General features: G+C 39.4%; 11 protein-coding genes across 15 annotated transcripts; 7 read left to right on the plus strand and 4 right to left on the minus strand.

Annotated features, from left to right (window-relative positions):
• Positions 1–58: 58 nt before the first annotated feature.
• On the plus strand, positions 59–4565 carry LOC116926053 (alpha-1,4-N-acetylglucosaminyltransferase). The gene is made up of 5 exons (XM_045176378.1): positions 59–252; positions 322–471; positions 2409–2579; positions 2663–2772; positions 3244–4565. The coding sequence occupies exons 4-5, from the start codon at positions 2717–2719 to the stop codon at positions 4301–4303; spliced, it is 1116 nt and encodes a 371-aa protein (XP_045032313.1). The 5' UTR covers positions 59–252; positions 322–471; positions 2409–2579; positions 2663–2716; the 3' UTR covers positions 4304–4565.
• On the minus strand, positions 1101–2190 carry LOC116926061 (alpha-(1,3)-fucosyltransferase C). Its single transcript, XM_032932845.2, has one exon. The coding sequence runs from the start codon at positions 2188–2190 to the stop codon at positions 1153–1155; it is 1038 nt and encodes a 345-aa protein (XP_032788736.2). The 3' UTR covers positions 1101–1152.
• A 1737-nt stretch (positions 4566–6302) lies between the features above and the next one.
• LOC116926059 (N-acetylneuraminate 9-O-acetyltransferase) lies at positions 6303–8048 on the minus strand. Of its 2 annotated transcripts, XM_045176376.1 has the most exons (6): positions 7873–8048; positions 7605–7819; positions 7229–7526; positions 6940–7150; positions 6655–6883; positions 6303–6587 (listed from the first exon to the last, which is right to left on the minus strand). In XM_045176376.1, the coding sequence occupies exons 2-6, from the start codon at positions 7751–7753 to the stop codon at positions 6326–6328; spliced, it is 1149 nt and encodes a 382-aa protein (XP_045032311.1). In that variant the 5' UTR covers positions 7754–7819; positions 7873–8048; the 3' UTR covers positions 6303–6325. The 2 variants fall into 2 exon arrangements, with proteins under 2 accessions (XP_045032311.1, XP_032788731.2); XM_032932840.2 differs by having other exon boundaries at positions 7605–8048.
• Positions 7462–9510, plus strand: LOC116926060 (lactosylceramide 4-alpha-galactosyltransferase). Of its 2 annotated transcripts, XM_032932844.2 has the most exons (5): positions 7462–7506; positions 7640–7737; positions 8094–8283; positions 8354–8562; positions 8641–9510. In XM_032932844.2, the coding sequence occupies exons 3-5, from the start codon at positions 8196–8198 to the stop codon at positions 9328–9330; spliced, it is 987 nt and encodes a 328-aa protein (XP_032788735.2). In that variant the 5' UTR covers positions 7462–7506; positions 7640–7737; positions 8094–8195; the 3' UTR covers positions 9331–9510. The 2 variants fall into 2 exon arrangements, with proteins under 2 accessions (XP_032788735.2, XP_032788734.2); XM_032932843.2 differs by having other exon boundaries at positions 8354–9510.
• Positions 9511–9542: 32 nt separating this feature from the next.
• LOC116926051 (alpha-(1,3)-fucosyltransferase C) lies at positions 9543–11790 on the plus strand. The gene is made up of 3 exons (XM_032932830.2): positions 9543–10117; positions 10200–10392; positions 10533–11790. Exons 2-3 carry the CDS (start codon positions 10270–10272, stop codon positions 11718–11720), a joined length of 1311 nt encoding a protein of 436 aa, XP_032788721.2. The 5' UTR covers positions 9543–10117; positions 10200–10269; the 3' UTR covers positions 11721–11790.
• A 237-nt stretch (positions 11791–12027) lies between these two features.
• Positions 12028–16552, plus strand: LOC116926037 (early endosome antigen 1). Of its 2 annotated transcripts, none has more exons than XM_045176361.1 (18): positions 12028–12226; positions 12298–12653; positions 12711–12838; positions 12904–13114; positions 13174–13366; positions 13437–13568; positions 13658–13735; positions 13815–13916; positions 13980–14095; positions 14157–14283; positions 14368–14676; positions 14738–14866; positions 14936–15277; positions 15345–15530; positions 15596–15779; positions 15848–16023; positions 16091–16181; positions 16246–16552. In XM_045176361.1, exons 1-18 carry the CDS (start codon positions 12188–12190, stop codon positions 16386–16388), a joined length of 3042 nt encoding a protein of 1013 aa, XP_045032296.1. In that variant the 5' UTR covers positions 12028–12187; the 3' UTR covers positions 16389–16552. The 2 variants fall into 2 exon arrangements, with proteins under 2 accessions (XP_045032296.1, XP_032788700.2); XM_032932809.2 differs by having other exon boundaries at positions 12030–12226; positions 14368–14661.
• Positions 16520–17698, minus strand: LOC116926069 (mediator of RNA polymerase II transcription subunit 8). Its single transcript, XM_032932856.2, has 5 exons — positions 17422–17698; positions 17233–17329; positions 17045–17172; positions 16759–16981; positions 16520–16659 (listed from the first exon to the last, which is right to left on the minus strand). Exons 1-5 carry the CDS (start codon positions 17584–17586, stop codon positions 16559–16561), a joined length of 714 nt encoding a protein of 237 aa, XP_032788747.1. The 5' UTR covers positions 17587–17698; the 3' UTR covers positions 16520–16558.
• A 39-nt stretch (positions 17699–17737) lies between these two features.
• Positions 17738–18510, plus strand: LOC116926071 (probable 28S ribosomal protein S25, mitochondrial). Of its 2 annotated transcripts, none has more exons than XM_032932858.2 (3): positions 17738–18078; positions 18133–18235; positions 18289–18510. In XM_032932858.2, the coding sequence occupies exons 1-3, from the start codon at positions 17835–17837 to the stop codon at positions 18455–18457; spliced, it is 516 nt and encodes a 171-aa protein (XP_032788749.1). In that variant the 5' UTR covers positions 17738–17834; the 3' UTR covers positions 18458–18510. The 2 variants fall into 2 exon arrangements, with proteins under 2 accessions (XP_032788749.1, XP_032788750.1); XM_032932859.2 differs by having other exon boundaries at positions 17742–18078; positions 18148–18235.
• Positions 18511–18861: 351 nt separating this feature from the next.
• LOC116926076 lies at positions 18862–20847 on the plus strand. Its single transcript, XM_032932866.2, has 3 exons — positions 18862–19486; positions 19545–19728; positions 19804–20847. The coding sequence occupies exons 1-3, from the start codon at positions 19405–19407 to the stop codon at positions 19898–19900; spliced, it is 363 nt and encodes a 120-aa protein (XP_032788757.1). The 5' UTR covers positions 18862–19404; the 3' UTR covers positions 19901–20847.
• Positions 19908–20607, minus strand: LOC116926072 (male-enhanced antigen 1). The gene is made up of 2 exons (XM_032932861.2): positions 20470–20607; positions 19908–20395 (listed from the first exon to the last, which is right to left on the minus strand). Exons 1-2 carry the CDS (start codon positions 20568–20570, stop codon positions 19963–19965), a joined length of 534 nt encoding a protein of 177 aa, XP_032788752.2. The 5' UTR covers positions 20571–20607; the 3' UTR covers positions 19908–19962.
• A 395-nt stretch (positions 20848–21242) lies between the features above and the next one.
• Positions 21243–22576, plus strand: LOC116926075 (protein CutA homolog). Its single transcript, XM_032932864.2, has 6 exons — positions 21243–21573; positions 21650–21709; positions 21773–21818; positions 21886–21935; positions 22000–22042; positions 22102–22576. The coding sequence occupies exons 1-6, from the start codon at positions 21440–21442 to the stop codon at positions 22174–22176; spliced, it is 408 nt and encodes a 135-aa protein (XP_032788755.2). The 5' UTR covers positions 21243–21439; the 3' UTR covers positions 22177–22576.
• Positions 22577–24000: the final 1424 nt, after the last annotated feature.

Genomic DNA, 24000 nt, shown 5'->3' on the forward strand with positions numbered 1-24000 from the left:
AGCTGTTTACCCCTTTACCTGCTTTGTTTTTCCGGAAACCAAGTTGCAACAGTGCTCACCAATTATCGAAATTGCAAAACAAAAATCGATAAAAAAAGAAAAGTGGAAATCAAGGCATCAGTTAACAGTTATACTCCACCTTATGGGCAATTTCCCCAATCAACCTCCATCGCACCCAAATTCCCCATCATCGGGGTCGAGCTTATTTTCCTGTCCTTTTCGTTATTTTTTCAAAATTTTCCTATTTTAAAGGTAACAGCAATTTGCCAGAGGCAGTTCAAGGCTATTTGCCGAGCTTAACTATCCACGTGTACCTAGTAGCCTGGTGAGTGATGACAATCGTCTGCTCCAAAACGCAGTACAGTCTAAGATGTTCCGACCGTGTGATCATTCCTGTCCGTTATTCTTGGCAATTTACTTGAAAAGCTCCTGTGAAAGTGTGGCCATGGCAGCAAGTCTACAAAAAATATGGTAAATTCAGTTTGAATATTGTGCCAACCCCCAAGATTAATTTGTTTCCTTTAGAGAATCCCCAAAAGTGCACATGTATGTTTTTCGTTTTGCGTCCTTCATTGCATGTTTTTCTGATTTCTGTGCGCATAGAAAAACCCTAAAAGTGATGGAGGGACATGCCAGAATCAAATCAAGTATCCCATTTTTCATATCAGACAGAGCCTTACAGCCTGCCTGGGGGTTAAGCTCAAACCTTTTTCCCCCTTCACTTTCTAGTTCACTATTTGGGAAAAGTTACTGATTGGTTACGGACAATATGAAGTTTAAATCTTGTTATGAAGTTAACGGTTGTGCAATAAAAGATGGGTGGCCTTGAAGTCCTTCCCTTGATCGTCTAATATGACAGCCAAAAGTAAACTTTTAAGATGTTGTCTAGAATGTTCTATCATCCCACTGTTTATCTTCACAGTGAAACAAACACGAATTTTAACCTGTGGCCGACTTTCGATGGTTAAGATATAAGTGGATAAAATGTTTGTGTTTAGAGACGTCAAGGCACCTCCATCTTTTGCGTCGTCGTAAACCGAAGGCATTTCAGCGACCATGTCTGAAATGTTAGTTGGCCTAATTATGATAAAATCAAGTTCTTTTATTTGTAAAAACGATATATTTAAAAACGAGACACGATTTTAAATAACTTTAAAAATATTTGGTTGAATCAGATTCGCAATTTCCAGCATCCATCATCCACCACCGTTTGATGTCGTGATACACTTTTCGTGGCAGTGTGCTGTCGTGCGCCATCCGACACAATTCACACCAACCATAAAAGTCTGGAACAGAAACGTAATAATCTTTTTTCCAATCAAAGTATTTTGCATAAAGGCTGTCTGATTTATCCAATAGCATTAAATAATCAGCCAGTGCTTTGGGGGATTCAAAATCTCGAGCATTGATGTAAGAATGTGGCGGAGCAAAGTGACTGTAATCTGCACCGCCGAGGAAAATAGGAACTGCGTCGTAAACAAAAGGTCGAATGAACTTTTCCGTCACGTAGTCTGGACACCAGGAATTCTCGAATGCCAAATAGAATTTGTATTCGGCACGTAACATGTCGTCGCAGGGGTAAGGGCATTCTTTCGTGCAGTTGCCAAATATGTCGACGGCCACGTGCTGACTCAATTGGCGAACGTACTCTTCTCGTCGAATGGGCGTCGTACAATGGCCTACAAACCAAGTCACCATTTTGTTTTTTCCTCGAATCAGGGCAGCCAAATCCGACTGGCTTTTCACGAGTTCTGACCCTGGGATATTTTCGCTGACATCGACGTGGCCAGTGGTGGTGGTAAGGCTATTTGTTACATTTCTATAATTATATCGAGCTTGACGAGTGTTGTTTTTTGGGGAATTCTTGGCAATGAGAGACCCATAATAATCGCGAAGGAAGACGTCTGAATCTCGCCGGTAAGTCATTGTCCAATTGAAATAATTGTAACGAAAATACGGATCGTTCATCAAATCAGAGGCAGTGTTATCAGGTGACTCGAAATGATAAAAGACAAAACGCTGATGGGGTTGACGGTTCACTGGGTAATCTTCGAGGGTGTCGAAGTGGAGAACGATGACGTCACTGTCCTGGAGCAGAGACATGTCGGTTGTAAAAAGACACGATTGGACTGGACATTGTCCCTTGACTAACGGCTCGTCTGCCATATGTTTTGTCCACGCATTCCACATTAAAATGATTTTTAATGGCGGTTTCTCCTGGGTTGTGTTTAGTGTCGTTATTGAAACCGGACCAATCTCCCAGTTAATATCAGATTTTTCAAGTGTTGTCCTACTTGAATTACTTTCAGTGGAAGGTATATCCCGTTGTTGCTGCTGAAACGAAATCGCGATTAAAAGTACTTTCTGTCTGAGAGTCTACTTTATATTCTTGTCCTTTTGTGATCTAGGTAGCTGCTGGATGGGCTTGGCTACTTTGCGTTGTTATAGGAACGCTGAAACCACTTAAGAGTTCTACTACAGCTTGAACCAAATTTCTTATACCGAGATCACAAGACAACTAGAATACGACAGTTGGCTGCTGGTTAGCTAGTTGCTGACGAGACTGATGCTGTAACCACGTAAGCATTTTAAAATACAATCGACAGGTATGAAACGTATCTAAAGTGCTAATATAAAAACCTTTTGTGAGACATTTTTCCAGGTGCTGAAAAAGGACAAAGAAATTGGTGTGTGCGTGTTAGCTTCGTAGCCATTAATGCTGGAAGAATTTATCCACATAACAGAGAAAGCAAACAAACCAAAGGAGCACAGGTAAATTGTCGTTTTCTTTGTCATGGCCACACAAGTTTTTCCATTCACAGTTCAATCTGAATTGTCTTCACTAATCGAAAAGCTAACACGTATGCGTAGCTCTTAAACGGAAAGATTCTACTGGTCTTCCAGTACGGAACGGGGCAGGTTTCACTAGCCAATGGGTTAACAACTTGCATAATGAGAATGCCCAATGGTAGATGGAACGCCCTGTTAAATGTCTCCCAATCGCCCGCCGTTGCGGATGAGATTGAAAACGGTTGTAGTCGGTCTTTGTGTTTAGATGCAACTTGAAGCTGCCCGGCAAAAAGATTTGGCTCTTCAGCTAACAATATTCGTAGTGAGACTAAAGGTTTACATGGAATTCGTCTTGGATCGATGCTTAAATCAACGTGTCTTGTTTAAAAGACGAAGAAAACTTTTTCTGCTTTTCCAATTAGGTTTGACTCTATTTCTTTTCATGTATTTCAGCCAGCAACTGCCCCAACCCAATCCATTGCAGCAATACAAAGAAGAGCATCATAAAGTTCTGTGCATCAACAGCAATTTAGCTGTTGACTTACCGGAAACTGATGGCCTCATCATGGAACCCAATGTCCATCCAAGCCAATGGATGACGTATGATGGTGGACAAGAAAACGACACTGATGATCGCATCTTTTTCCATGAAACGAGCGGTCACAGCGACCTTAGTCTGAGACAATGCTGCGCAGTCGAATCGGCGGCCAGACATAATCCTGACCGGCCCATCCAGCTGTTCATGCGATCGCCTGCAACCTGCATTTCTGACAACAGCCCATCTTCTTTACACAGTCCGTCGTGGCTAAAAGTTCTGTCGCGATATTCGAACGTGGCAGCTGTCTTGCTCAACGAAGAGCGGTACTTTGCTGGAACACCGTTGGAGGACTGGTACTCGAAGGGAGTGTGGCGTACGAGTCGGTTCCAGATAGGACATTTGTCCGACTACATCCGCATCTTGTCGCTGTACAAAGGAGGTGGCCTGTATTTAGACATGGACATTCTGACCCTTAGAGCTTTTAAAGGTGCTATGTTTCGGAACTGTTTGGTCTACGAAAATGACGCCATGGACACGATAGGAAACAGCGTCCTGCACTTGGAACGCGGGCACAGGCTCACTAGCGAACTGATTCAATTGCTCTCAGAAGAATATGACCCAGAAGCTTATGTTTATCACGGGCCGGATGCCATTGCTGAAATTATGAATCGTATCTGCAAATTAGTGGCAGGAAATCCGAAATCCAACGAATGCGATAACGTCCGACTCTTGTCTCACCGCCATTTTCATCCCGTGCCGGCCATGTTTTCCCACATGCTGTTTCAGAGTAATGGCAACTTAAGTGACGTTGAAACGCTGTTTCATATTAAGGAGAGCTTTGGGCTTCACCTATGGAACTCGATATCTTTACGAGAACCAATGAACGTGGATAATCCGAACCAAATCGTGGCCATAATTGCCCGTCAACACTGTCCACTAACTGTTAGTAGGGCAGCCGATTTCAAATCTCTTTAAATTTACCTGATGTTTAATGTTGTTTATTATCAGTTGTTCATTATTGGATGCAATTACGAGTTTATTCAAATAATATGACTAAAATGTTGATATATTTTTACGGCTATGCGTAAGAAAATGCAATCGTTAGCCTTCGTTTCGTCCATAACCCTATAATAAATACACTTAAGTTTGGCCCAGCAGTGCTAGAGAAATGGGTGAGGTGGCACCTGACAGTTGTTTCTTAAATGAGATTTTTATAGTAAATGAATACTTCATTAGGCGTTTTGATAATTTGGATTGCACCATTTACTTACATATCCAATATTTAAATTTTATTTCATTTTTCATCTGGTGGTTTGGTCATGTCAGGATAACTAGCGATCCCGTAAACTGGAAAAAAAGAAAGAGCAGTAAAGCAATAGGCATTAGCTTATTTAATATTCAGTTTCAGACCACTTTAATCAAGTCATCAACCAACTGATATTAATGCTTTTAATCGCATTGAGTAGTTGATGCTAAGAAGATAAATTATTAACGTTGAAGCTTTTAGATGCTTTGAACAAGATAGTTGTAACAAGAGACTTCTTATTTAGAACCAAATAGCTAACGCCAAGCCAACAAGAACGACGTGTATCTCCAACTCTTATGATCTATAAGTTGATGGTTCTAAAAATAATGGGTTCAAAGCATGTATTCTATTTCAATTATGTAAGTAGAGTAGGTATTTTGGATTGAATTATTCAAATATTTGACACGCTCATACTCAGACTGCCCTAAAGGTAAAACCGTGGAATCTCCATCTAGACTGTAATGATACCGACACCGTAAAAAATGTTTGTCAAATGAATTTATGTATTAACTTAAATTAATCATTCGATCATACTTTAATTGTGTATAAAAATATATTTATAATTACGATTCGATAATTTTTTGCTGTCAGCATTCGAGACAAAATATTTCTATTCGTTAAAAGTGAAAGAATTGGCATTTTTCCAAAATTAGTTCAAAAAGCTGTCCCTTTATGCCCCTGGCTACTTGAGCAGAACCTTACATCACGTGGTTATCTCAGCTACCAACTCGTTTCATAAGTTAGGAGTTCGGCCATTTGCAAAGAGCCACATGTCCACTACCTATAGAATTTTTGCAATTTGCACAGCTTTGAAATGAATCGAATCTTAGAAATTTGTTAATCTATCAAGGAATATTTTCAAAGTGAAGAATAAGCGCATTTATGTTAAAAAAAGTCTCGACTTTAGAAATATGGGAGGGCAATGGACCTGAGCTAGTCTGGTGAAAACGGAATCGACTTTTTTGGTGTGGTTTAACTTATGTTAACTTTCACAAGTGTAAACATCAATGATACGATCATCATTAGGGTTTCTTCCGTTTTATTAGTCAATTTAAAAATGTGCAATTGCACATTTTCACGTCTTTTCATTGCAAATCCCTAAATTACCACCATGAATTTCCAGTCAATCGACCCTGAACGCATGAGATGTACGTTGACTCATCGACGTGGCAAGGATTTTAAGCAACTTCTTAAACACGGTAAGACCTTGACATTTTCTATTTCAGTTCTAGGAAATGTTTTGATGAAGAAGCTTTGTGACGTGTTGATTGAAAGGATCAAACGTTGTCTTGTTTCAGCAACGTTCATCAAAGTCACTGAAAAATGCACGTGAGTGCATCGAAGGCTTTTGGCACCTAACATCGAATGAAAGGCATGAAGATGACTCATTAAGTCCAGCAAAACATACACGCAAAGGATGGATGAAACTATGGCCCACGTTTATAGCCCGGATGGCAAATCTCCCGTTTCAGTCATATTTGGTTGAGTAAAATTTATTATTTTTCTTCTCTAAGTTATCAATCCACCCGTACAGAAAAAGGGTTTTGTCCGAAGGCAGAGGAGCAAAGAAAAGGCTTTTGTTGGACTGACGTTGGGTATGGTAAATAATCCTGGTCAACTATTTAGCCTTGATTGAAAATGTCTTTTTTCTTGGTTAATTTTTGAGGATTTTAAACTAATAAGCTCAAAGTTTATTTTATGTCGTCTTGTTGGTACAACAGGTTATTACAAATGTCGTTGTATAAAAGCTGCGTAGCACTAGAAAGAGCTGCGTAACCCGTATGCACAAAATCCAGGCAATTCACGTAGGGCTTGCAGTTGATGAATGGATTCTTGCCATTTTTGACGAAAAATGGATCGGGGTTTTCACGTTCGCGATTTATTAGACAGCCACGAACGTACTCCTCTGTCAAGGCATTGCTCGAATCCCATATTCGGATGTTTTTAAAATTCCTATTTCATCATACAGTTTATTCTTATCTAAGGACTTCCAGCATCCGGTTCATGCAGCAAAACTTACTTGAGTATACGACGCGTTACTTTGTTGTACTGATCAACCTTTTGCACGTGGATATCTGTATTTCTCGTACCTGTTTTTGCATAGAGCTCGACAACCGGATACTGATTCAGCCATATCACTTGACTGACACTGGCCAGCTTGTTGAGGATGGGTCCAAACTGGGCAAGCTTCTCTTGGTAAAGCTGATGGTCAGCCCCATATTCTTGCAACATGTGGTAAATCTCCATACCTTAACATTAACATTTTTTTAGATAACACGTTTCACTTGTAGCAGCAGCGTTGTACTTAATAAAATCCAATTGGGTCGTTCATTGTGATTGGCGATCGCCCAATGATGTATCATTTCAATCAGCGTATCGTTTATGATGGGTCGCCATTTAAATGAGATTCTTACTCCGAGGACTCTGCTGTCGACGTCAACATCTCCGTGGTGAAAAGGGACGACGTTCCGAGGAATTTCCAAAGGATTGGTTATTCTATCGTAATTCGGGATAAGCTAAAATAAATCAAACTCTGTCACACAAAAAAGAGGTATGCACGAATCAAAATAAAATCAGCTTGTTCTTATTGTTACCCTTAAAAAATAGAAGAATTGTTGTCGTATCCTCGAATCTCCGATGAAGACTAAATGGATCTTTGGAAATCTTTCAACGGTAGCATTTTCATCACGTCCGGCAGTGCCTTCAACCTGGATGTCGAAACACGTCACCGCCTGTTTGATCTTGTAAGACATTAATCGACAAGAATACTCATCTTTTGTTTTGGACAAGAGATGGTTACTGTTGCTCGATTTCCTTGCCCATGTGACGTAATGATAGTCACTTTGGTTCAGCAAATTATGGGCACAAATCGGTAAGTTTCTACTTAATTTCCTGCAATTAAGGAGTTAAAAAGTATTAACGAATCCATACAAATCGGCAAATGTAAAGAAAAAACAAAGGTTATCTTACGGGATCCTAACGTCAGCAACTGTTTCGCTTCCTAGACTGTACGAGAAAATCAACGGTGATAGCAAACCACGTAGGAAACCGTAAAAGAAAAAGGTGTACACCACTAAAAGCAACGAGCGACGACATGATTTTCGTAAGTAACATCTCATTTTGTCATACTGTCCAACAACTTCGATCTTTTTTCCCCCTTATGTGCCACACCTGCAATTAGTTACCTAAAAAATACGTAAATTTTTAGCGATACAACGTAAGATTAGCAAACGCTCACTATATTAGCTTGTTCACGTATTCACTACGGGAAACATTATGGTAATGCCTCCTTTCGCTTCAGCCCCAAATGCCCATCGTAACGTGAGTGTACCCTTTTAGCGGGAAGTCCTTCGAGGGAATTACAGCAAGTAGACTTTAACAGACTCTTAACAGAAAAGAACGGCTGCTAGATCGTAATCAACTGGAATTACAGTCACTATGCTCGTTGTGTATCAATAGGTGGCGCGAGAATATTAGTTTTAGTGTATTCTAGTAAGGATGACGTCACATGTAACCAACATGTGAGCCCACCAGGTGTTACTTTCAAAGCTGTTGAAGAACATGTTTCGTGTAGTCAACTACCGACGTTTTATCTTTGCCCTCGCATTTCTGACAACATGCGCTGTGATTTTGGTATTCCATTCGAAAGGTAATAGTTCAATTGTTTTGTTTTAAACATCTGAGCACAATCTCATTTTCATAAAATTTGTTTTTCGCAGGTAAAAAGAACCTGGCAGAATTACTGCTTACATCGGAGACGGTCGATCCGGGTGAACGGCCACCCAGCAAACGAAGAGAACCGATGGAGATTTTCTTTATCGAAAGCTCGGGCCATTCTTGCCTAACAGCTCGCCAAGCATGTGGAATCGAATCGGCTGCCAGAGCAAATCCACAAGCAAAAATCTCCGTGTACGTGCAAAACACTCCGGTAAATCCGAGCTGGCCAGAAACTTACCAAGATGGACAAGATTTATCCAATTGCCCCATCACTCGCGTTTTACTCCAGAAAATGGCCAACGTTCGTGTGGTGCAAGAAAATTTGCTACCCCATTTGCAAGACACACCGCTGTGGCAGCTGTACACGACTGGATCGTTCAATAAATCGACCTGGAGGCCGTTTCATCTGAGTGATGCAGTTCGAGTTGCATTGCTATGGAAAAAAGGTGGCCTCTATCTCGACTTGGATTGCATCGTTTTACGCTCACTGGACAGTTTAAACAACACTGTCGGTACGGTGGATTATTCGATACCCAACTGGGTCGAAAACGGTGTCATGGCTTTTCCATCCGGTCATCCTTTTCTTCATTTTCTAATGAAATATATGGTATTGGCCTTTGAACCGGACAGATACATGAGCCTCGGTCCTGAAACCCTCACGGAGGCTATTCGCTATTTTTGCGACCGTGATGACGATTTGTTAATCGACCAATGGATGTTCTGTTGGCATCGTTCTTCAATATTCATCCAACAGTCACGTTCTTTTTACGCCATCCCCGGTGCACGCCTGAACGCTTTTTATCAACCGGAATTTGATCCAGCTGATTGGGACATGTTACATCGGTATAGCTTCCTGTCACACATTTACGGATCTGGCCATGGCCAGCATGTTCCTCCCGGCTCATTGTATGCCCAGCTAGCTGTCAAATATTGTCCCACAAGCTTCAGATTGGCAACGGAAACTAGCAGTCAGTTTTGAGTGAAGATTTTTTGGGTTTTATGATTCTATCTAGAACAACGGGAAATGCTTTAAACAATCTAGTGTCCTTTACTGGTTGAAAAAGCATAACTTTGGCCGTCATGGCTTAGCTAACGGAATTTTGTTTCCATCATCATGATCACTTTTGAGTTTTAACTAAATTTTTTATTGAAATATGTACTAAGTAGTATATGTGAAAAATGTCCGAATTATTTTGCCTTTGAGCCGGGCTGATAGCTTAAAAACTAAATTAAATGTTTTGGTAAAATCTTCAATTTTAATTCGGTTGTATGCAGACGATCTTTGCCGTTAAGGTACGATGAAAAAAAAAAAAAAAAAAATCATTCAAACAAAAGGAAAAATTCTTGAGATAGACCGTTGACAACATTGGCTCAAAGTTTCTCTTTTTCCAGTTTCTCCCCTACAAACTACATCTCATTTTCAGCGTCCCTATACCTCCCTATCGCTTTAGGCTAATTTCAGAAAGAAAAACTGACAGATTCGTAATAACTTTCTTGATTGCATTTGGTGCGTTCGCGCCGGGAGTCCGCGGGCGAGCTGGACCAATGTAATGGGAATTTTTGACAACCTGTCACTCACTGCGTATGGACGTTTACCTACTCTCCACTGCTCAGCTTAGAAAATGGCGGAGATGTTATTCATTTAGTTTTACTCTGCATTTGTTGTCGCTGAGAAACACGTCAACCAAACGTTATGTGAATTGGTGACTGTGCATCGCATTCTGTAGGATCTGCCAAAAATTTTGATCTTCGCGGGGAGATCGCAGGTATGCCAAGAATATCTGCTTCATTTAGTTGTTATCCACCTTACGAACTCGAGTGTCCGACTAATTCGTCCTTTTTACGCAGGTTTTTGGATTAGTGGGACAACTGAAAACATTTCAGAGCGGCCGATCATTCGTCTTCTGCGGGAGACGTTATGTTGCCGATGCAGTTCTGCTTGAGAATTTTTAATCTATTTTACAAGAGAAGAACAATCAGTGGTCCATTGTTAATCGTCGTATTCTTGGCATTCGGCTGCTTCCTCTTTATTCATTTTCAGGTAACAATTGTTCAAGACGTTTAAATACATTTTCTTCTTTTAAATTTGAAATTGTTCAAACAACATGGCTGATCCACGGATTGTGAGAGAACAACACGTTTTTGTGCAACAGCTAATGTCTCATTTCTTTTACAAAACAGAAGCCGTTGGAAAAGACTTCGTCGGGAATCGACCGTGGATCAGCCATATCCAAAGTATCACCAACAACCCAACGGGGCATTAGCCAAAGATCCCTGAAGCGACGTGACATGAAGCGAATCTTATTCTGGAATCTCTATTTCGAATCGAGAAATTATGAAATCGGATTGGGACAAAAGTTTTTCATTGAGGCTGGATGTCGGTTCACCAACTGCTTGACGACGGACGATCGCAATTTCATGAACGCCAGCGATGCCATCCTGTTCCACGCCAACGATTTCGACGAAATCGATCTGCCCGACATCCGGCGACCGAATCAGCGATACATCTTCTACAATTACGAAACTTGTGTACAAGACAAAGACCTGCCCATTTTCATTTGGACGAAAAACTTTTTCAACTGGACCATGACGTATCGCCGTGACTCTGACATTTACGATGCCCATCCGTACGGAGCCATTAGAAGGCGAAGCGGTGCTCCTAGTCCACCGCTGGTCCTGCCCCCCTTGCATCCGGAGGCAGCCGATCTATTGCAGCACCCGTGGAACAAATCGTCTAGTAGGCCGTTACTGGACAAAAAGAAGAATATGGTTGCCTGGTTTGTTTCCAACTGCCAAACAGACGGCCTCAGAGAAGAATATTTTGCCCGTCTTGGCCAATACGTCAAGGTGGACGTATACGGCGGTTGTGGAACGCTCAGTTGCTTGCCATCGGGAAGTCCCAAATGCGATCAACTGCTGGACAGCTACAAGTTTTACGTGGCTGCTGAGAACGCAATTTGCACAGATTACGTCACTGAGAAATTCTACAGGGCCATGGCGTCCTACATAATACCCATCGTCTATGGAGGAGCTAATTATTCTCATTATGCACCACCTTTGTCATACATTGACGCGAGCGATTTCAAGTCACCCAAAGCGTTGGCTGATTATTTGAAGTTGCTGAACGAGAATGACGACCTCTACTTGAAATATTTTGACTGGAAAAAAGATTACGAGGTGGTGAGACAACCGACGAACGGCTGGTGCCAGCTTTGCGAGATGCTCAACGATCTTCATCAACAGCCAAACGTTTACATAGATGTGGCGGACTGGTGGTTCCAAAACAATACATCTTGTATTTCAGGACACGATTTCCTCAACAATTCACTTGGCGTTGAATTGCAAAAAGGAAAACTAACCAAAACATGAAATCAATAAGACAGTGTATTGTGAAAGCATCACGAATTGAGCAGAAATACACAGCCTTCAATCACTTTAATGTGCCATTCCCTCCCCATGTTGTTTACATACAGTATGTATACCGTTTAAATGTTTAATTTGTATGCAATTGAACATCCATTTCCATAGATTTAAGATGTATGTCTTGATGTTTCTACGGTATACGACAGAATTTTCCCCGAGCATATTTTTTTTTTTTAACTTCAGCGTTTTCCGCACGTCTTTTGAACCGTTTTTCTGGTGTCCCTATTTATCTTACACTTGGTATTTTCTATCGCTAGGTGACAGTAGCTGTGCAACTACAGGCGAATAAACAGAGACGCTGCGGCCTACACGAATAGTTACCATGCCTGCTGTCAGAAATCAGCTGATGTAAATACAGAGGCGTGAACTTAAAATTGAGTGGATTGGAATTGTTACCGTCAACGTTTAACGCCATGTTCAATATTCGTAATCTGGTCAGCCGTATATCCCAGGTATTTTCTTCAAGCAACAACTCTTTCTTTATTTTTCGAGTTTACGGCGCCTTTCTTTCTCTCCTCATTAGGCAAAAGATGGAGATAGCAGTGAAACGTCTTCAAATAAAAGCCGAACATTATCACAGGCAAGCGCTGTCTATTCTGATGACGGAGCTGTTCCTGTTGAAGCAGAGGGTTTTCTTTGCCCTACTTGTATGGCAGCCTTCCCGTCCCCAGACAATCTTCAGTCTCACTATGAAACAGAACATTTGGAACCAGGAGCAAATTACCTTTGTCCAGTCTGCAAAGCTAGACTAGACAATGCAACAGAATTAGAGCTTCATTATTCAGTTCATCATTCTGCCTCTTCTGTGAAAGCATCTGGAGATCAAGAAACTTTAATGCAAGAGATCAATACCCTTACTGCATCCCTAAATGAGGAAAGGTATTCCTGCTCAGTATTCGTGGTTTATATGTGGTTTTGAATGTATTCAAATTTTAGATGGAATGCTGAAGAATTGCATAAAGAAGTAACACAACTCAAAGCATTGATTAAAGCACAAGGATCAGGGGAAGAACACCAGATGTACCAGCAGCAGATTCAAGGCCTGTCAGAAACAAAATCACTTTGTAAATAAGACAAGCACAAAAAACTACTGCTAAATCTATCTTACTATTGATTATATTTTCCATAGTGACCTCAGAAGTGCTTCTTCTAAGAAAGCAGTTGGCTGAGGCATTAGAAACGACGGTAAATCTTAAACAAGGACGAGAAAAGTTAGAAGAAAAAACTGCACGAAATTCACAGACTGTGGCACAGTTGCAGGCGTCTTTGGATGAAAATGTGGGCCTTGTGGCCGCTTTAAGGGAAAATATTAAGGATCTCGAATCACAATTGGCGCACAAGTAAAAATGTGAAAACTATTTTTTTTTTTATCTCTTCACAACGTTTCTCGTTCACTTAGATCATGCTCAGATGATGCCGAAGTTCTGAAGAAGGAGCTCGCAACTGTCCAACGCCTAATGGACGACTTGACTACAGACAAAGAAAGAGAACTCGGAGATCTACAAAAAAAGCTTGACGACCTTCAGGCTGATCACGAAGCCCTAAAAAATCAGCACAATTCAAGCCAAAGGATAGAAGAAACTCGACCTTCGGTAGGAAATCAATAATCGTATTTCGTTGTTTCCTCGCTTGGCTATTAGTCCAACTTTTGGCACATTCAAGGTACCAGATGAAGATACGCTCGCACGCTTGCAGCAACTAGAGGCAGACAATCTTCGTTTAGAAAATGAATTAACACGTCAGAAGGAAGAAACTGACGAAGTTAGGCGGATCTTTTTGGAAAAAAGTGATCAAGTAAGTACTGCAGCCACACGCCCTCTGCTTTTATCATTTGTTATGAAATTTTCAGTCAATAATTGATTCGTCTGGAATCAATGTTTCAGTTGTTGTCAATGCAAAATATGAGGGAGGAAACGGACATTTGTGTTGGGCAGCTCCGACAAGAAGTGACGTTGCTCCAGGTATTTCTACTACATAAGTTAAAAATTTCTACCGAACAATTGGAATACAGTAAATTCCGCAATGTTTACTCGTATCCAGGAAATGTTAAACCAAACTCGTCACCAGGCTGAAGGACAAGTTTCGGAAAAAGAAGACGAATTATTGCGCTTCAAATTGGACTTGTCGAAACATCAACAACAAGTAAGACGTTGGATTGTTCATTATTGTATTTTGTTTTTCTTTCTAACATAACTTTGTTAACAGGTTGATCAGCTGGAAGCCAGATGCCGTAGCATGCAGCAATCCAATGAAGACCTTATCAACAGTCTCTCCCGGAAGGACCGCGAGGTAGAAGAACATAACAAGTCCCAGCAACAAATGTCTGTAGTTGTTTGTAGTTGTATGCTGGATTTTCCTATTAAATCTACTTTTACATCTTAGGGCTGGCAAAGCTGTTGTACTAGAGGAAAAACTTGCTCGCTTAGAGCAAGAAAGAGCGGAACTTCTGGTAAAAATTGAAGAGGGGGAGGGATTCGACGCAGCCATCCAACAGATCCAGCAAGACAACGTGAAATTAATTCTTTAAAACATAAATTCTCTTTTGTGCAACGTAATAAAAATTTCTTGTTGCTTTTTTTTTTCTTTTTTACAGGCACGATTGCAAGAGGAACTCGCAGCTACCAACAAAACTGTATCTGCCATGGAATGTCAGCAGAAAGCCAAAGCTGATGAATGGATCTTTGCAGAAAGTCAGCTAAAAGAAGAGAAGATTAAATTGCAAGACCAGTTGTCCAACTTATTAAATGAGCTCGAAGGAACTCGAGAGAAGCAAACGAATCTTCAGATATCGCTTGGAAAGGTGAATAAAGATGCCCAAGATTGGCAAGCTAAGTGCCATGAGCTCGAATCGCAAATACGTAAGATTAAAGAGCACAATCTTGTTGAAGTAAGCATTGCTAAGATACCATAAGTTTTTACAAGCTTTCAATCCGAATTTTTATGTTTACTTTCCTTGCTTAAAGGTAACCCAGTTAACTGAAAAAAATCGGATGTCGTTCGACAAAGCAAATGAGGAAACCCAGGAATGGCAAGCTAAATATCGTCAGCTAGAATCAAAGATACGAGAGCTTGAGGAGCATGACCTCCTACAAGTAAACATTGTTGAAACACTATTTATGTAACATGCTTTTAATATCTATGAAATAACTATTACGCTGAAGGTAAACCAACTGTCGGAGAAGAATGGTGAGCTAAAAAAATTGCATTGTGACCTAGAAGGTGCTAGACAAGAGATTTGCGTAAAAGATGGCCAGAACAATGAACTGTCAAGAAAGTTGGAGCAAGTTAAAGGCCATGCACAACAGTTGGAGGGTACTATTAGAGCTCTAGAAGCCGAAATTTGTCAAATGAAATCTACTCATCAAGAGAATGTGAAGCAATTGGATCAACTTCATTGCCAATTGGCTGATAAAACAAGTACCATTAGCAGATTGGAAGGTCGAGTGACCGAGCTGGAGCCGCTTGCCGAAGAAGTGGAGCAAGAAAAACTACGACGTATCAAAGTAATCTCACAAGGAAATTTTAGTTTTATCTTAAATTTATTTATTGAATGACTTACTATTTTAACAGGATAAGGCAGAATGGAATGAACACGAGCAACTCCTGCTAGGCGAGAAAGAATCATTTGCAACACTGAGTAAGCATCTCCAGCAGCAATTAGACGAGCAAAACACTGAGCATCGCATTCACCTTCAGCGGCTCAAAAATGAGTCAGAAGGTCTGCTGAAAGACAAAACCCAGCTTATCGAGCAATTGGTATAAAGAATGGATTTGTTCAAATGGCTCATGAAGTGATTGTTTGTCCACGTATCTTCTAACAGAATACAGCCAAAGATGGTCGAGCAAAGGAAATTAGCGCCTGGCAAGAAAAACGCGTGAAGCTCGAAGAAGAAATTAAGACCCTCACGGCCAATTTGAAAGCAGCGGAAGATTTATCGGCAACTCGCTATCAGCGCTGCGAAGAATTACAAGCTTCGGCAGAGAAGTACCATACGCTGAAGATAGGTACGCGTGTTGATATAGCAGGGTATATTATCAAATGTAATTTATTGCTCATGCAATTCCCAAATCAGAGCTTGAAACGCGGGTAGCTTTACTGGAGGAAGGAAATACGGAGCTACAGAACAACTGCAACCAATGGGAAAACGAAGTCGACAGACTGAAATTCAACGCAGCCGAACTGCGCCGCCGCCTAGAAGATTCACAGGCTGCCCTGCACGAACTCGGTCGTGAAAACCAAAGCCTTCAGGTCTGAACCCGATCTATAGTTAAAATAACATTCCCGTTAAATGTAAAGATTTTTTACATCTCGTCAGATGGAAAATGCCAAATTGCAGGGCCGTAAGTGGGCCAATGACTCCGAAGTGAATGAATGTCTAAGCTGCCATAAAGGCTTTAACCTTACTGGTAGTACTATCTGCAGTGTATACGATAAATATCTAATGATATTAATTTTTTATGTTCGAACCAGTTAGGAAACATCACTGTCGTAACTGCGGCCAAATTTTCTGCAACGAGTGCTCTAGTAAATCTACTGCCGTTGGCAACAGCCGGAAACTCGTCAGAGTTTGCGATTCCTGCTTCAAGGAGTTGACCATAAACTCCCCACGCTAATATTTGTCCCTATTCTATTCCCGTCTGCTTTTGTTTTAAAATGACAGTAATTATGGATGCTGTCATTCAATCGTAACGTTATCAATTGCTGCATTTGAAAAATTATTAAGAAGGCATGTTTGGTATCCTGATTTCAACATGAAAATAAATGTTTATTTGATTTAGTCTGTTTATCTGTTGTATGGATGCACTTGACTGGCGGCTTTGATAGTCGTCTTTATAGTGCTTGTTGTTTTCCCTGGAGCCGGACCAGCCTGCGCGCGTCCAGGACCTTTGCAAAAGATTTAGGCATTAAATAAAATAACAATTTAGATAAAGGGGGAGACAGAGATAAGGAGGAAGAAACTGTATATATTTTGTGAATGCATACCAGGCTGAGCTGGAGCAGCTATGGGAAGGGTTTTGAGGTTCTTTCCCAAACCCACTGCTGCAATTAGAGTGTGCGTATCAGCCGTTACACAGGTTTGAGCGGCCGCAGCTCTTACAGTAGCTTCGTTCTCCCAGTCCTCTCTGGAATGTGTGATTTGCTCCAGCACATGATTAACTACTTTGTTCAATGCATTGATTTGTTTCTGAGCTGTCTCTGGTGGAACCTTCAACATTACAAAATACTGATAAATTTGACTGATATCCCATCTGCAGGAACAGCATTTTACCTGTGAGGCTCGTTGCTCAAACTGATTTTGTCGCTGCTCCACATCCGGATCAGGTTTTGTTCTTAACATATCTGGTGTTATGTCATGTGAAAAAGCAACAACACGCCCTTCTGTTGCTTGCTTGAGTTCTGAAACAAAATTCTTTTATTAACCACCTCAACTATTATAAAAGGTAACTAGATTTCTACCTTCATCTGGATCAGGGCTCAAGACAAGAGGTAAAACAATCAGGTTCCTCAAAAGCGGGGTCTTATCATTTTTCATTACCTTCAGCAATGTATTCATCTGTTTTGATGAAACCATAAGTATGTGAATTAATTGATGCATTTTACTGGCGAAAAAAACCACCACATAGTTGTTTAAGTAAAGAAAATGACCTGGCCCGATATGACGGCGTAACTGTCCAAAAATGAAGGCCAACTAAGGGACGCATATTCGTTTTCTAATCTAAATAAAAGAGTTCGAATTGAAGTCTTCAAATCATTTATCCGTTGTAGAAGTGCTTCCAAGGCAGCGTCCAACTGTTTTTCTTCTCGCTGCATATTCTAGATTTTCCAACAACTTTTTTAGACGCCTAAAAACATATACTTGGAATCTTTATCTTATAGTCTTATACACCAAACAAAGCGTCTGCTCAAACAAAGCGTCTGCTCAAACAAAGCGTCTGCTCAACCAAAGCCACCTGGTGTAAAAGAATTAAAACAAGCTAGAAAAGTCTGCTAGTAGATTCCAGTTTTTACGTTCTTGTGCTGGTATTTAATTCCATTGTACAAGAGATTTTCACTGTAAAATGCCGTTTATGAAAGGTCCGGCCCCGATCCGGAGAACGATAGAATATTTAGACAGAAACAAACTAGTTTTGAAGGACAGAGTAAAGATTTTCTCAATTAACTACAATACAAAAGGTGAAAACCACGAAGGTGCACGGCAATTCGTTTTCTGGCACCTGCCACAGCTGCAGTTTAAAAATCCTAATATTCAGATAACAACATTCAAGAACTTGACACCAAGTCCCTTTATACAATGTTATTTAGGTAAAGTAAATGCATATAATTTTCCCATTTCTTAAGTTGATAAGGAACACAAAGCTTGTATTTTTTTAGAAAACGGGGAAGAGGTACTTATGGATGTTGACTTCAAGTCCAAGGATGAGATTTATGAAAGAGTGCGGAGGATAGTCTGTAAATCAGAGTATGTTTTGTGTTTCTCTAATTTTGTATGGTGACTAATGAGCCAATATTTAGGGAAACTTTGAAAGCAGAAGATAAGCTTGACAATCCAGCTAATTTTGGGTCAAAATGTCAGAAGCATTGCATCTGCGAAGTCCCTGGCCAGCTGCCTTGCCCATCTCTGGTTCCTTTGCCAAAGAGTTGGAGAGGAAAATACAAGTTTCAAAAGCCAGATGAATTATAATCAACATGTGTATCAAACACAAATTAGTCAATTAAAAAAACAATTTTCAGATTTTTGTTGGTTTCTTTTATTTGTTACTGTTTGACCACTTATATTGTTATTGAATTTGAGGGGCCATTAAGTCCATGCCGATGGCCTCGCGTGCTAACTTAACTCCCAAGGCGAATAGGGCCACGCTCTTCACCAACGACCTGGAATGAGTTATCAATTAGTTTCGGTTTCGTGTAATAATTGATTTGAAGCCTTACCATCTGAAGGGGTCGTTGTAAAAACTTTTAATGAACTGCATTTTTCCAGGTTTCTTATTTGACCTTTCCATATTGATAACTTTTGCTTAACTTCCTTAAACGACAGAGTGTGCAGACGATTTTTTTACGATCACATGAGACAAAGGAGGCGGAGCTAGAGCGGGCTAGGTTTGAGACGAGGAACTCCACAAATCAAAACTTTAAATACATATTTATTAACGCTGACTATAAGTGATCAAGGAATTTCGGAATTTTTTTGTTGACGTGCTGTTGGAAATAATGTCAAGTTGTGTAACAAATAATATAAACTACAGTAGTGAGCTGGTGACTGTGTACGGAAGACGGGGAGAGGACTTCCAAAAACATGTGAGGTTTCAGGTTTGTAATGCAAGGTAAAGAGATATCTTTATAAGATTAATCGCAAATTTCTAACATACGATAATAATAGCAACCAATTTCAGTCTAAGATATTTTCCAATGTTTAATAATTTATTTTAAAACATTGCTCAATCATCATGCGAGGGTCGCCCTTCTTTTGTTTTGCTAATGTTAGTATCAATTTGTGAATCGGAAGTGTAACAATTCATTCCCGCCGTTCCGCGTGTGAATTTAGACACAATTATCGCCAACATTCCATTTTTATTTGATTAAGTGCTCACATTTATTACTCACGTTATTTCTCGTTTTATTTCTTTTGTAATGGAAACGTTAGAAAATGCTGTGTTTCTGTCATTGAAACAAAAAGCTTTGACATTACAACTTTATAAAGATCTGAGATTTGGTAAGGTTACGTTTTTATCGAATAGCTTAGTAATAACTTTAAAAACGGCATTATTTAGTAAGGGGTTTTGATGATTTGAAGATTCATCAGGTTGATGAATTGAATTTAGTCTATCTGACGGGACATTTGCCAGAGAACAATGAACAAGAAGTCTTTTTTCCATTAGCTGCAGATGAAGCTATATCATTAAACAGAATTGCTGTCTTTCAAAATCATCTTTTACAACACCACAATTCAAAAAGGTAATCTTCTGCAGAGCTCCTTTGCGCATGCCCCATTCTTCCATTGTGGCTTGATTTTCGTTCATTCAATTAAAGGCTGACTTTGGCACTAATTGATGCTGATTCCACAACAGTTTACTTCTGCATCACTCCTGGCCTATTACCTCCATCAGAATTGGAATCAAAAAAATAAAAAAAACTTTTGCTATACAGTTTATTCAAGATCATGACTTTCCAAATTTGAATTTGCAAAATTTAATCAAACACTGCCCAGGTATCATCTACCTCCTTCCCAACTTTCTCATCAACCACCTGCTTAAGTTGTTCATCAGTTATGGAATGAGCCCAAACTGGAATAGCTGAATTGGGAAGTATTACTTTTGACATTATTGACTTTATAGTTTCAATTTGTGTAGTATCAAGTGGAATGCTAGGTTTTTCACTACAGCTAACAGCTGGAGTTGAAGTTTCTATTGTCACTAGGTTATGGTAATCATGGCTTGTTCTAATCTGGAATTCCTGACCATCATAAGTGCTGTATCCAAATTCCACATTGTCATCTTCATTGTCATCTTCATTGTCATCTTCATTGTCATCTTCATTTTCACAGTTTGAAGTTGGTAGAAGTTCATAACCATTTGGTCTGATTTCTTGTGGCTCTTCACTATCTTCTACTTCAGCCAGGTCTCTGAAAATGTAGACAGGAAAGATGTACTATTATGATAAAAAATCTAGTATAAATTCTGGAACGTAGAAAAAGACCTATCGGTTAAATCAGCGTTGAACTCGTCGTGGGCTGGGTTATTTTCGTCCCCATTCTCAGGCGCACGACCCAAATCTGGCTCCGGAGAATTTCCTGTCATTTTCTTACGATTTGTCCAACTACGAAAATCTCTGAAAGTGAGAAAAACACTCGAAAATTGACGTAACGCAGTAAACCGTGCACTTGGTAAAACGTGGACGCGGATTTATGTATTATTGAATTGCCTCCTCGCAAGGGGTGGAGCCAAGTGTATTCCCCCTAACATTGTGCTGTACTTCCTTCATTAATTACGTTAATTTAAACTTTTCTTTCGTAGGTCATATCTTAAACGTAGTTTTTTAAAAATTGTCTAGCAATAAATTTTAGTATTTTCTTCACTTTCTTTTTACATTTTGTAGCAATAACAAAGCTTAAAAAAATAAAGCCTGAGCAACATGAGTATATAGGATCTAGATAGATTAAAATTATATATATATTTTTTTCATATGAATGATGGAAAAACCTTTACTAAGAAATTTAAGCAATTTCTCTTTATACAGCTCAATATTCAAACTTATTCCGCTTATTCGTTGAAATACCGTATGTTTTATAAATTAGGCAATCGAATCTGAAGATGACATGGAATCATTGGTTCATTGGTAGTTTAGGCTTGAGGGCGGCGTTTGGCCTTAGCCCCTTAATGCCATTAAGTTAATGGAAGTGCACGAAAGACGGTAAGTCGTAAGTGTATGCAAAGCGTGTCCGACAGGCGACGTATCGATAGAATAATCGGCTTGCAATATCGCCGATACTAATCGCAGACGTGGGCAGACGAAGCAGTCTTGTTTCTTGTAGTCTATTGTAAATTCTGTTTTGATGTAGTGTAACCAGAACATCACTGAAGTTCCTCTTTGCATAGACGAGTATTCTAATTTTAAAAAAATTCCACGTTGCATAGATTGCTGTTTGAGACGTCTAGGAGTAGTGGTTATGACAATTATTGCCTTAGAAGTTTTATCAAGGCATCTGTCTAAACGTATTGTAAACTGTGGTCCCCATTTTAGAATGCATTCAATGGCATTTATTACAGCACCCGATGAAGAGGTGGCCAAGAATATTGCTCGGTTTGAGCTGTTAACTACTTTTTTTGCAAGTTAAAAACAACCTCAATATCTTTTTTTTTTTTTTTTTTTTTTGCAGTGGCCTTGTCTCAGCCAAACTGGCAGCATGTGTCAACATAATTCCTAAAATCACATCTGTGTAGGAATGAAATGTTATTGAAGTACTTCTAGCTTAAGTTGTTAACTTCTTTGTTCAAACCAGGTATAATTGGGATGGCAAAATCAATGAAGATTCTGAAGTTTTAATGGTAATACAAAATTCCAACTGTTTATCTTTAAAGGGTAAAAACCTTTTTATTATCATTTCTTCTATAGATGGTGAAAACAAGAACCTCAGTTTTACCTGTGCTCACTGAATATGTCAAGTAATATTTAACAAAAAATCTAGTACACAACTTGTTATTATGTTATAACATTCAAACATTTTAGGAAGCACCATCCATATAAAGTATGTGAAGTCATTTCTACTAAGGTAAAGGATTATACTAGTCATTTCTACCTTCAACCCATGCTTATCTTTTGTACATTCAGATCCTACAGGGGAATCAACCTTACTTAGACTGGATACTAGAGTCTGTACCTGAAAAAGTGGTTGATGAACTATAGTTTATCCACAATTGAAAACAAAGCTGGTGTTCAATGAAGAAAAAAAAATTATTTTCTTTTTTTTATCTTGCCTTTCCTGTAAAGTCTGGTAAGATTCCTGTGTGACTAGCTTTCAATTTCGCCGTTGTCCCACGCAAGAAGTCATGAGGTTTTATCCCCTGAATTTCATGAAATATCTGGGTGTGATGGATTTTGACATTTGTTTTGCATGATCAATGTTAGGAATGTTAGCAAGGTAGCTTTCCTTGTGCCGCACATCAGGTACACCCTCAAGCGTTTGCCTATACATTCCTTTCAAAGCGGTACATGCTTTAGTTAAGGAAACAATTTTTCCTTTTATTCCTTATATTTTAGAAGTTAGACTAGTAATTTGGAATTACATTATTAATTAGCCTCTTAAGCTGTTAAGCGGTTGCAATTTTTGGTGAAGACATCTGGTGGTCGAATTTCCAATTGTTAATCAGTAACCGAGTTCAACGAGTTAATTAGTGCGTCGATGTTGATCGAAGTTTCCACCATATTGTTAGTTTCAAAATTCTATTTACCAATCTGCCGAATCTTTGTGGTGTGCACTATTAAGTATGAATCTCTTCACGTCGTATTTACGAAAAAGAAATCTTGACATCTGAACTTGTATTAGCTTTCAGCTAAAATCTTAATTAGAACCACGTTTGCCTGGTATAATTTTTTCTTGATGAGATTCTAACATTTTGATAAACCTCTAGGTGATGATTTCTGATCCAAATTGAATTATTTTAACGTGCAGCGTTGTTTGCAGCTGTAAAGTAATCGATGCACGTGCCAAGCTTTAGTTACACTGTTAAACGTTACAGTTTACTTTTTTTTTTGTAAATTCTAAAAGAAAAAAGACGACTCATTATGATGGTGGAAGGTGTTTTACATTCAGAAGTAACTATTGGGTATGATTCTTTTGATTCTCCTCTATTTATCAGCTGACAGGCTTTGTGTTGCTTATAGTGTCCGATGCAAGACCTTCTTAGGCGGGCTATTCGTTAAAAAATTTCTACGATATTCTCGTAAGTACTGTAATGAGTTCAATGCAGTTTTTCGTGGAACTATTTGTTAATCAGACTGGTCTCTGCATCATAAACATGCATGTCTTTCTTAGTTCTGTGGTAGAAGTGGCTGACGCACGAAGAATCTGGCTAGGACTTGAACCCCGGCCGGGTATGTAGATTACCTATCCAATGCTCTTCTACTGAGCTATGGGTGATAGGACTATGAATTCTACGTCTTTGACACATTGTAGAAACTGAACATAAGTGTAGATAGTCCCTCAAATCTCACTGGGCAAGATACCAGGATGCTACGGCAATCGCTTCGCAATTCGAATACCTCTGGTTCGATTCACATCTAGGATACTGCATCTAGATTGCCAAGTCGCTTACGATGTCCATATTTTAAGATTGGTTGACATAAGATTATAAAAACTTTTAAGAAATTGTGACTAGTTTTCAATCAACACCCCTGTGAAGTTAACCTTATTCAAGTGACAATTTCGGGGTATTTGCAATATTCCATTAATGCCATTGCAATTACAGATTTTATTTTTACCATACCCATTATGGTATGGATCACATTTGTGTTTGCTTTATTATGTGTGGCTTAATGCAATTCAATCTCATTCCATGGAGATCATTAACTGATAGTGTGAAATCACTTATATATTTACAAGCTTCATGTATGTTAGTTAACTCTGTTGAGACTCAATCCTCTTTAGTCTTTATTTGTCCTTGTCACTTAAAGGCAATCTATTTACATAAGTAAAAATTATGTAATGTAGTCAAATGTAAATTAATATTT

Source organism: Daphnia magna, linkage group LG7 (assembly GCF_020631705.1).
Source record: "Daphnia magna isolate NIES linkage group LG7, ASM2063170v1.1, whole genome shotgun sequence".
Classification (NCBI taxonomy): Eukaryota; Metazoa; Arthropoda; class Branchiopoda; order Diplostraca; family Daphniidae; genus Daphnia; species Daphnia magna.

Excerpts from the sequence above, each read along its gene's own strand:
- LOC116926061 (XM_032932845.2), bottom strand. The coding sequence starts at position 2,190 with ATGTGGAATGCGTGGACAAAACATATGGCAGACGAGCCGTTAGTCAAG.
- LOC116926053 (XM_045176378.1), top strand. The coding sequence starts at position 2,717 with ATGCTGGAAGAATTTATCCACATAACAGAGAAAGCAAACAAACCAAAG. Across the intron at positions 2,773-3,243 it reads AACAAACCAAAGGAGCACAG|CCAGCAACTGCCCCAACCCA; the intron begins GTAAATTGTCGT and ends CATGTATTTCAG.
- LOC116926059 (XM_045176376.1), bottom strand. The coding sequence starts at position 7,753 with ATGAGATGTTACTTACGAAAATCATGTCGTCGCTCGTTGCTTTTAGTG. Across the intron at positions 7,151-7,228 it reads AATTCTTCTATTTTTTAAGG|CTTATCCCGAATTACGATAG; the intron begins GTAACAATAAGA and ends GATTTATTTTAG. Across the intron at positions 6,884-6,939 it reads ACCCAATTGGATTTTATTAA|GTATGGAGATTTACCACATG; the intron begins GTACAACGCTGC and ends GTTAATGTTAAG.
- LOC116926060 (XM_032932843.2), top strand. The coding sequence starts at position 8,196 with ATGTTTCGTGTAGTCAACTACCGACGTTTTATCTTTGCCCTCGCATTT. Across the intron at positions 8,284-8,353 it reads TTTGGTATTCCATTCGAAAG|GTAAAAAGAACCTGGCAGAA; the intron begins GTAATAGTTCAA and ends TGTTTTTCGCAG.
- LOC116926051 (XM_032932830.2), top strand. The coding sequence starts at position 10,270 with ATGTTGCCGATGCAGTTCTGCTTGAGAATTTTTAATCTATTTTACAAG. Across the intron at positions 10,393-10,532 it reads TCCTCTTTATTCATTTTCAG|AAGCCGTTGGAAAAGACTTC; the intron begins GTAACAATTGTT and ends TTTACAAAACAG.
- LOC116926037 (XM_045176361.1), top strand. The coding sequence starts at position 12,188 with ATGTTCAATATTCGTAATCTGGTCAGCCGTATATCCCAG. Across the intron at positions 14,677-14,737 it reads TTGAAGTAAGCATTGCTAAG|GTAACCCAGTTAACTGAAAA; the intron begins ATACCATAAGTT and ends CCTTGCTTAAAG. Across the intron at positions 15,278-15,344 it reads AAAAACTACGACGTATCAAA|GATAAGGCAGAATGGAATGA; the intron begins GTAATCTCACAA and ends CTATTTTAACAG.
- LOC116926069 (XM_032932856.2), bottom strand. The coding sequence starts at position 17,586 with ATGCAGCGAGAAGAAAAACAGTTGGACGCTGCCTTGGAAGCACTTCTA. Across the intron at positions 17,173-17,232 it reads GAGCCCTGATCCAGATGAAG|AACTCAAGCAAGCAACAGAA; the intron begins GTAGAAATCTAG and ends ATTTTGTTTCAG. Across the intron at positions 16,660-16,758 it reads AGCTGCTCCAGCTCAGCCTG|GTCCTGGACGCGCGCAGGCT; the intron begins GTATGCATTCAC and ends TCTTTTGCAAAG.
- LOC116926071 (XM_032932858.2), top strand. The coding sequence starts at position 17,835 with ATGCCGTTTATGAAAGGTCCGGCCCCGATCCGGAGAACGATAGAATAT. Across the intron at positions 18,079-18,132 it reads CTTTATACAATGTTATTTAG|CTTGTATTTTTTTAGAAAAC; the intron begins GTAAAGTAAATG and ends AGGAACACAAAG. Across the intron at positions 18,236-18,288 it reads AGGATAGTCTGTAAATCAGA|GGAAACTTTGAAAGCAGAAG; the intron begins GTATGTTTTGTG and ends GCCAATATTTAG.
- LOC116926076 (XM_032932866.2), top strand. The coding sequence starts at position 19,405 with ATGGAAACGTTAGAAAATGCTGTGTTTCTGTCATTGAAACAAAAAGCT. Across the intron at positions 19,487-19,544 it reads TTATAAAGATCTGAGATTTG|TAAGGGGTTTTGATGATTTG; the intron begins GTAAGGTTACGT and ends GGCATTATTTAG. Across the intron at positions 19,729-19,803 it reads CAACACCACAATTCAAAAAG|GCTGACTTTGGCACTAATTG; the intron begins GTAATCTTCTGC and ends ATTCAATTAAAG.
- LOC116926072 (XM_032932861.2), bottom strand. The coding sequence starts at position 20,570 with ATGACAGGAAATTCTCCGGAGCCAGATTTGGGTCGTGCGCCTGAGAAT. Across the intron at positions 20,396-20,469 it reads AACGCTGATTTAACCGATAG|AGACCTGGCTGAAGTAGAAG; the intron begins GTCTTTTTCTAC and ends CTACATTTTCAG.
- LOC116926075 (XM_032932864.2), top strand. The coding sequence starts at position 21,440 with ATGACAATTATTGCCTTAGAAGTTTTATCAAGGCATCTGTCTAAACGT. Across the intron at positions 21,574-21,649 it reads GTGGCCAAGAATATTGCTCG|TGGCCTTGTCTCAGCCAAAC; the intron begins GTTTGAGCTGTT and ends TTTTTTTTGCAG. Across the intron at positions 21,710-21,772 it reads ATTCCTAAAATCACATCTGT|GTATAATTGGGATGGCAAAA; the intron begins GTAGGAATGAAA and ends TGTTCAAACCAG.